General features: G+C 32.6%; 1 protein-coding gene across 1 annotated transcript; it reads right to left on the bottom strand.

Moving 5' to 3' along the window:
- Nucleotides 1-8,703: 8,703 nt before the first annotated feature.
- On the bottom strand, nucleotides 8,704-9,736 carry LOC132755349 (uncharacterized). Its single transcript, XM_060746223.1, has 2 exons — nucleotides 9,517-9,736; nucleotides 8,704-8,941 (listed from the first exon to the last, which is right to left on the bottom strand). Exons 1-2 carry the CDS (start codon nucleotides 9,719-9,721, stop codon nucleotides 8,817-8,819), a joined length of 330 nt encoding a protein of 109 aa, XP_060602206.1. The 5' UTR covers nucleotides 9,722-9,736; the 3' UTR covers nucleotides 8,704-8,816.
- Between the last annotated feature and the right edge of the window lie 438 nt (nucleotides 9,737-10,174).

Below are 10,174 nucleotides of genomic sequence, written 5' to 3'. Positions count from 1 at the left end.
AAGTTGGAACGAAACATATAAATTATTTTTCTAGAAATATACAGTGCACTCCGGATACAACGAGATCGTCGGGACTTCGGATGATTCCTCGTTATAACCGGGTCTCGTTATAACCGGGACAGAACAAATTGAGAAATCCCACACCGTCGAGCATCATTTATTTCTACTTTCGCGTGCATCCTTTTTGAAGAGTATATAATGGGAGGTAACTCTTTGCAATCAGAAGTTTTTGTTTTATTTAAATATGCATGTTCATAAATATATCTAGCTATCATAGAATTTAAACAAAACATAAAAAACACAACCTACGTCTAACCGTGTGTGTTTTTTTATTAATATATACATTTTAAAATTCGTTTTCAAAAGTCACGCAGTGCATTTCTCACGAACACCGAAAAAACACCGCAAGAAATTAGCCGCTTCCTTTGTGCTAATCACTCAATGAAATTGTTTTGTTATGACATTTCGTCACCTTAAGGACAATTTAGCCCGGAGCGCTGACCTCATTTGATCGCTAATTGCTCGACCCATTGTCTCGTCCCGCGTCAATAATTTCTTCCTTAATTGACCCTTAGTATTGGTCATCATTTTTTTCTCAAGGTGACAAACTGATGCAGACGAAGTGCAAATGAAGTGACCTCGTTAAAATTCTAAAAAATACGCATGGGACGGCGAAATTATGTACGTTGTAACCGATATCTCGCTAAAACCGATCTCGTTATAAGCGATAAAAAATGAAAGGAAAATAGAAGGAAAAAGGCTGGGACACAGTAGAATGTACGTTGTAAGCGGTACCTCGTTAAAACCGATCTCGTTACAAGTGGAGTAGACTGTAGTATTTTATGTCATAAGCCCGATTGGGCATTTTCACCAGCTTGTTTAATTCTTGATACTCATCATGGTTTGTTACAAATTAAAACAAAATAAAAATGAACAAGCAAAATGATGAAAATCAGAATTTTATGAAAACTTTTACTATCCTATAGTACATCATTACCTGTGGATGTGAACTAGTTAAAATATATTGATGTGCCAAAGCTTAATTCTGTGGAGCGAGATATTGCCCAAATGTCAAGACATTTAAGGTCTATTTGAGTTCAACAGGTCTAGGAAACTGGTAAATTTACAAATAAATTCAGTTTCTACCTAAGACGAACATAAATGTACTGTACTACATGTCTGTTTCATTTGAAGGTTGCGCCTCGAATGGGTGTACACCGAAATACTTTAAAAAGGCTAATCATTGAGTACAGAGCAACTTCATCGTTGGTAACCTTCCTCACAGACACCAAAATTATCTACAACGGTATGTAACATCGATGTGACGACGCTACTAGGCTGTAATACACAGTCAGGATGGACACATACGGTATTAGGACATCATTTTGCAACATCGACTTTCAACACACATTCATATATTTTAGAAATACATCTTGAATTTGTATCTTGAATGAAAAAAAAAATGAATAAAAATGATACCGTGTCTCTATTCTGTATTTATTGAAAATTTCAGCACGATCGGGCAAATAATAATTTAACATTGATACACCTATGAAACCATTTATACATGCACACTTATAAGATTTGTAAGTGTATATGTATATAATTTATTTTCAGACGGTCACTCCGTTTTATCTTTGAATTTCAGAATTCCTTTAACGTCGATATATAAAGTTACGAATGAAAGCGCTCGCGAAAATGAAGCTATTAGAAAACCACCTAAGTGGGAAAATGAAAAAAGAAACTTATTTATAGTGAATTTAAATTAAAATAATCTGAATTATATAAATACAAAATTACAATCTCTTACTACTCACTGCACGAAGTCAGATTTGAATGACAGGAAAATTATTTAATGAATCAGCGTTTAAATCATTTAAAAGAAGCGATTTTCAGCGAAATTCTATAAATGATCAAACTATGCCTTATTACAAACCCTGGTTCGGGCCTAAGTGTAAAAAGGCTAGACGACGGTACCATATCGCACGGAAAAAGTACTTTACACATAAAAACGAACAGTATAAACATGAACTAAATCGTGCTAGTAAAGCGTATAAACAAACAATTAATACTTACATTCATAAACATAGAACGCGAAATGAGCGTAAATTAACAGAGATGCACTCTAAACGCCCTAAAGATTTTTGGAAAGTTGTAAATAATTTAAACTCACCGTCATCAGTTCAAGATATGCCTGTCACGTACATTTTATGATCATTTTAAAACGGTAAATTTAGAGAGTAATTTTGAACAGGACTTTTTTGAAATGTCAAATATTAATTTGCAAAATAATGAGATATTAAATCGCAGAATTTCATCATTTGAAATTAAGAAAATGATTGATAAAAGTAACACTTCTAAAGCTGCCTCGCCGCAAGATTATATATACAATGAATATATTAAAAGTACAGCAGACCTAATGATTCCTATATATTGCGATTATTTTAATAAAATATTTGATTCTGGTGTTTTACCGGACTGCTGGTTAGTTGGTACAATTATCTCGATATACAAAAAGAAAGGCTCTCCTCGAGACCCAATAAACTACAGACCAATTACATTACTTAGCTGTCTTGGCAAAATTTTTAGTGCTGTTCTTAATGAAAGAATTAATGAATACTTAACTATAAATAATATTCTTAATGAAAATCAGGCGGGGTTTAGGTCTAAATATTCAACATCTGACCATATTTTTACACTGAAATTTTTAGTTGATAGAATTAAAGCACAAAAGAAAAAAATATTTTGCTCCTTTGTTGATTTTTCATCGGCATTTGACAAAATTTGGCGTGTAGGTCTTTGGGGTAAACTTCTACAAAATGGTGTTAATGGTAAACTTTTTCAAATTATTTTTAATATGTATCAAGACATTAAATCTTGTGTTTCTGTCAATAACAGTTTTTCCCCGTTCTTTGGCAGTTTCTGTGGGGTCCGTCAAGGGGAAAATTTGTCCCCCCATTTTATTTTCTATTTATCTGAATGATTTGGACGACTATTTAGCCATAAATAACCGAGGTATCAATATTGAAAAAATTGATGACAATATTATAACATATTTAAAACTCTTTGTATTACTTTATGCGGATGACACGATTATAATTAGTGAAAAAGAAGATGAGTTTCAAAATTTACTCTATGATTTTAATTGTTATTGTGAACAGTGGAAACTGTCCATAAACATGACTAAAACAAAAAATAATTATATTTGGAATTAACAGACCCGATAATTATAATTTCCGTATTAACAATGTACAAGTAGAAATAGTAAAGGAATATAAATATCTTGGCATATTATTTTTCATCTTCTGGTAGTTTTTTTAATGCTCGAAAATCGATTGCAAGTCAGGCAAATAAAGCCACGCACATACTTTATACAAGAATATTTAACTTAGACTTGCCGTTGGACATTCAATTAAAGCTTTTTGACCAAAACCATCTTACCGATCCTTACGTATAATTGCGAAATTTGGGAATTTGAAAACTTAGATATGCTCGAAAAAATACATAATGATTGCTTAAGAAAAATTACAAAAAGCAGAAAAAGCACGCCACTTTATATGTTGTACGGAGAATTAGGTCGATATCCACTGGAAATTATTGTTAAAACAAGAATGATAAATTTTTGGTCTAAATTATTATCGGGTAGTACAACAAAAAATTCAAGAATATGTTATGAAAATATGCTTCGTTCTACAGTTTGCTATAAATGGTTAGATTGTAATAGAAATATTTAAACGAAACCGGAAATACACATATTTGGATATATCAAAAGTCAACAAATGTCAAAAATATTGGTAAAAACATTAAAAGAATATTAATCGACCAATTCATTAAAAATGGAATGGATAACTAGCTAATTCATCTAAGGGTACAAACTATAGAATATTTAAAAATGATATAATATTTGAACCATATTTAAAGATACTGCCTGACAATTTGCGTTGTTCACTTTTCCATTTTAGAACTGGTAATCACAGGCTTCCCGTTGAAACGGAAGGTGGCTTAATTCATTTCTCCCTTATGAAGATAGGAAGTGTAATTTATGCAGTTTGAATGAAATAGGCGACGAGTTTCACTATTTGTTTACATGTCCATTTTTTATTTTGAATAGAAAACGTTATTTATCAAGTTACTTCTACAGACAACCAAATATATTAAAATTTAGAGAATTATTCACAAGTGGTCGCTGGCAAAACCTTAAAAAATTATCGTTATTTGTTCGTGATATTATAAGGCACTTTAAAGTATAAACATGTTAGGAACATTTACTTACCACAGTATTGTTATCCTCTAGAATTGCATCGTATTTTTAACATTAACCATTAATAACACACATTCCACTGCCTGTACTGACCGATACATATTTAGCGAATTTCTAATGACCTTGTCCCACATTCCAAACTATTGAAATCGTGTAATATACTACATTTGTAGTTTTCAAGATCTCGCGAGATTTCAATACTCATTCATAATATTTTACTATGACACGGGAAACTCGCGCAGACGGTCGTAGGCAGACAGTAATTTGTTCGAGCGCTATCTATGTTTATTTTAACGCTATTATTTTTTTTCTCTCCTTCTGTCTGTTATACTAAATACCGGTCACTATTGTTTTTTTTGTGTGTTTTTTGTTTGTTTTTTTCGTGTGTTTATATATATATATATATATATATATATATATATATATATATATATATATATATATTTTACAAAGAATTTTCTACTCATTTAAAAGAGTAGGTTATATCATGTACCTTATTTACATATGATTAATGAAAAAGTATTATATAATGACCTGTGTTGACATATGCAACAATAAGTTATGTATTCTAGTGGTGAGAGAATATCTGTCCCCATGTTTTTTAACAATTAAACGCTTGATTTTGATATTTTCAATTAAAAAAAATAAGAACCCACATTTATACCATACTGTTCTATGTAACGTGACTCAAAAATAAAAGTATTTGTTGTTGTTGTTGTTGTATACATCTTACTATAGTATAATTGCCCATATAAACATTAAAGTTTGTTTCAAGCACCTGTGTAATGGACCTGTCAAGTTTTGAATATGAAACAGTTCATTCCAAGTTTAAGTGATTTCAATAACAAAATACAAAAATTGAACTGCCAACAGTATAGAGCCAGGTCAGACTGCACGGATGGCTTTGTACTGTTGGCAAAGGCTGATCACTTTTGGTACCAGCAGGTTTAAAGGGTTACTTTAATTGCATACCTTCACCTTTTACTGTAAGAATAATGTTTGATAACGACGTCAGTTTTACTATGGTAACCTGACTACAACTGTGCTACTATTGTTACCGGACTACAAAGCCCAAGATCGTAAGAACGACCCTTCTCCTTTAAACCACTACAATTAATATCAGCTTCGGAAAAATTGACAATGACATCGGAAATTCTATTTCCTGCTTACTTTAACTTTGACCATGTTGTATGATTGTTTCCTAATTAAAAGTAATCAATTTCGAGCTTTCTTTGAATTTCTAGCCAGCCATGAGATCGATATTCAAAATTCAATTAAACATTAGACAGGAATCTAGGTGTCAATCGACATTATGTCATTCTCGACTTCTAGTACATTCACGGGTCTAAAGTACTGGTTTGAAAGGGTTTCTGTGACTCTTTCTAACTTGATATTATATTTTCAGAAATGTCTGTAAAATTGCCATGTTTAAATCCTTTTGCATATCCGGTAAGTTTCCAAAAAGAGTATATAATTGGGTCTTACGTGTTGTCACGGTTATCCTCTAACTTCAAGCATATTACCAAGTGATACATGTTACCACGTGTCACAATTGTACACAAAACCAAATGCGCCACACTTGTACCTATTACCATGTGCCACAATTGTACTAAAACAAAGTGCGTCACACTTGTACCTACTACTTTGTGCTACATTTAGTACGATTTATTATACTTAAACCTTGAACTATAACAAATTTATTATTATAGCTTTTAGCGAACACTTTAGCCTAGCATATGTTGTCATTTCTAGCAAAGGTTTCACAAGCAAACAATAGAGACAATATACTAATAAAATCAATACATACAAGAGGCCCACCATGATAAAAAAACTTGTGAAAAAAGAAAATAGAATAGATCATGTCAAGAAAACCACAGTATACCTATTTATATATATAGTTTATTTGAAGTGTCAAGCATTCAATTTATAGTACTAAGTGAAATGTTTATTTGCGTTTGCCATCTACCGCTGCCGCCGTTATGTCCCGTACAATGACAGTGACCGTTAGCGCACTCCCTGCAGTGACCATGGTTTCAATGATGGCCACCATTGTGACAGTCAACAGCGTCCTGACACAAATATGAGCTCCTGTCATAAGTTGTGATTAACGTTAAATTATGAGCGTAAACTTGTTGGAAGCAAAACAATTGAAATAGTGAGAAAGTAGACAGTGGCAATAACGTCGAGTTACACAAATTTGAAATCCATGAAATGGTTTAACGCATTTTCCTGTTGTCTACGAATTTTGCAAACGCATATAGATTTTTGACTTTGAATACATGTACATTAAGCGGCTACACACCCCGCAAATTTCCTTTTAATAGCGAATCATATTAAAGTGAAAGGAATGAGGAATGTGCAGGAACTTTTAAGTCATGTCATATACATGTATATATATATTGATGATTGTTTATGAGTTACTTCATGTATAATATTCATTGAATGATTTACCGAAGCTGATGTTTTGAATATATAATCTTTATTTTAATCTCATCCATACAAGTCATAACAACATAATACATAATCTTACTACTATTATGAATAACAATAGACTAACGAAATAAGGGAAGTAACTTTGCAAGAAATTCCAACAATATAACCTATAGAGTTTCCTCTCTTTTCATTCATAGCAATATCTCCCACTTTAAACCATCATTAATATTCTTAGACCAGATATTCCTAACATATAAAATCAATTACTCACATTAACAAATATAAAAAAAAGCGGTCACTTAAGCACTAGATATATTAAGACGTATCCACACAGAACGAATCAAGTCCTTATGTATACGCACTTTCCCTTTATGACCCGTTGAGTTTTTGAAATATCAAGTCCAAGTAACCTTGACCTTTTGACCTGACAATGTAAGTGGTAGGTAGAACTCATCAAGGTGTCTTCGAATATGAAGTTTAATTGAGTATTGGAATGAGTAATAACTCCTATACAAGTCTATATAAATCAAGTACCCCCTTGGATAGGCCAAACGTATAGAGCTCCCTAGCTATAAAGTACATCATGTAAACCTTCTTCTGCATGGTTTGTTTGTATAAAATGGAGCATTATCCTCTCAAATAGTGTTATTAGTGCTATCTTCACTTGCAGACTGCCGTGAACAACTTGTTTACAACTATTGCATGGAAGCACTGTAGACTGTTTGAGTTGAAATCCCCCTTGAAGTCGTTTTGCAAAGAAATTGGTAGGCTACCCCTATATAACAAGATCATTTTTATGTGTCAACCATTTCATTCCTCTTTAATGCCTCACTTTTAAGGTAAAATTAGGGACGTTTTCTTATACTAAAAGACTATGGGAAAATCAATACCTTCTTCACGAAAAACCCCGCGGGAACCACAACTTCAGAGAGTGAATTTACTCATTAACATCGATTTGATTCGCAAAACCCTAAACACTGGGTCTCTCAAATGACCGCGGACTTAATACGGATATAAGAAACAATATTGGTCCAAAAAACTGCCGTGTTGAAAACCACTTGTTACAACAGTCAGATTTATAATTATTAACAACAACACACTGAGTTCTATTTCTAAGAAATGCTTTGATCCATGAAAAAGGGAATCTAGCCTTTGTAGATTGAGAGAGAATATTTTTCTTTTCTTTTTCTATATACGCATAAGGAAACCCCAGAGTGGAACCTAGGGCTATATAACTAGGTACAGATGCACTAGACAATATTCCATGCCAAATATCGTAGCCCTAGCCTTGGTTGTTTCATAGGACAAAATCAACAATTTTTGCTTAACCAGTTAGACTTAGAATATTGTGGGTTTATTTTAACGAAATATTTTACACTTTATATACAGAAACAAATCGCCGGTCATAAAAACGACCATGCCATGCAGAGATCTCACGGATGTAATTCTTGGACTAGGGCTTCGAGACTTATTTGTCCAAAATCAAATCCGCAACGAAATCAGACAAATGATGGTTAAACATTTGTACTTTGAATATTAGGGGTTTTACGAAATTTTATACACATTACATACATATAAATTGTCAATGATTACACGTGTTTTTGTTTATATCTTAAACCATGTGTTGGAACTACATGTACGTATAATCCGAGATTTTTATGAATAATTGCCGATATGTTAAAATTGACTATATTGATGATGATAGTTTTGTTAAATACGTCTTTAAAACGGATGATTTTTCATTTGTATAGTATTTTTGCCAGTTGTGTGTAATTTATTTCGAGGTGGGGCTGAGTCAGTCATGTTGTAAACTTAGATTCAAACTAAGTTACATAGTTGTATTATTTCATGTTAGTTAGTTTAGGGTATAGACGGTGGTTCTACTAACTACACTTTTGTCTGCAATAATTAACATAATGGGCACCCGTATAAGAATACAGAAAAAAGACCTTTTGAAAGCAGAATTATATCATAATTTCCCGGGAACAAATTTACCAAATCGATCAAAATACAGAAATGTTTGTGTGCATTTAATTGTTTAATGAATTTACAGAAACAAACAAAAACATGTCATTTTATGGTATTAGTTTAATGATATATGCTTTGGTGTATCAAATTTTATTTAATTTCCACCCTGTCCCCCAGGTCTTCTAGTACAATGGCAAGACCCATCCACACAGTGGGCACTGTCGTTATTATCTCTGCAGGTAACACTGCTACAATCGGACAACTGAGTGCATGATGTGCCTACAACAGAAATTTATACTTGAGAATACAACGTTTAAACTACCTTATGATACAGTCACGTAGTAAGACACCCTTCGATATATAATATACCGTTATATCTTCTATATTCAAATAACTAAAACGGACGCTTCGTTTCCTGAACTTCTATGATTAGAAACGAACGTTACAGAAGCGTTATGAAAAGCTCTTGGGACGATGTTTTGAGCTTGACAATGGTATTTTACAGTTTTCAAAGATAGATTAACTGGTATGCTTAGTTTGAAAAAAAGAATTGTTTTTTTCTTTTTGTTCAACAGAAAATAAAAGCTGAAGACGGCTTAAAGAGACCCCGATCATGTTGCACAACCCTTAAAGTTTGCATATTATTTCAAAAGTATATGTATATTTGATCAATGTTTATATACGTTTGTATTGTGTGCTACATATATAGATATTCTAAGAACTTTTAGTCGATGCTTGACCTTAAATATAATAACATCCACAAGTTAAGCAAGAAATTCTCCACAAAGAGCGGCGTTACTTGAAAGCAAAGTGAAAAAATATATGTTTACATATACATATTTACATGTACTTACCAGTGGAACCACTTGAGCATTCACATTGGCCGCTATTACAAACAATGTGTGTATGCATGTGACAGTGTGTTAAGTGGTGATGTTGACACTCCTGTGTATCTCCACATGGTTCAGAACACACATATCCTACAAAATAAGTAATAACATAAAAGATGAGCCTAATTTGACAAGTTCTACACCTCTCATCGTTATCTATCAATCGCATCTTCTCGGCCCTTTCCGTCAAACTTCGGATATCAATGATAATAGCCAAAATGTTCCGATTGTGCAAGGCGTTAATTGAGCTGATAGCTGATTAATATCATGTAATATATTAAAAAATATCATGTAATATATATTAAAAAACAACAACAAAAAACGGTCCTCTTTATGATTGCGGTTTAGGGATGATGAGGTTTTGGAGTAGGAAGACTAGATATATTCGTTTTTGCAGGTAAAAATGTGTGCCTCATGTTCTGCATGTTTTAGCCATATTTTAATATTAGAAAAATTACTGACATTTTGTCTTATGTCCAGCATACCTTATAAATTTTAAATCACACGAATGTATTAATATAATCGTAGGAAACATTCAGTTTTAATTCCTGTTTCTATTTGCTATTCAGGCCTGCGTTTCATGGAGAGTCCTAAGTTAATCCTAAATCCTAGGACTTATGAC

Source organism: Ruditapes philippinarum, unplaced genomic scaffold, assembly GCF_026571515.1.
Source record: "Ruditapes philippinarum isolate M1 unplaced genomic scaffold, ASM2657151v2 ctg13746_1_1_1_1, whole genome shotgun sequence".
NCBI classification, from domain to species: domain Eukaryota; kingdom Metazoa; phylum Mollusca; class Bivalvia; order Venerida; family Veneridae; genus Ruditapes; species Ruditapes philippinarum.
This window is presented reverse-complemented; position numbering and strand designations above follow the sequence as displayed.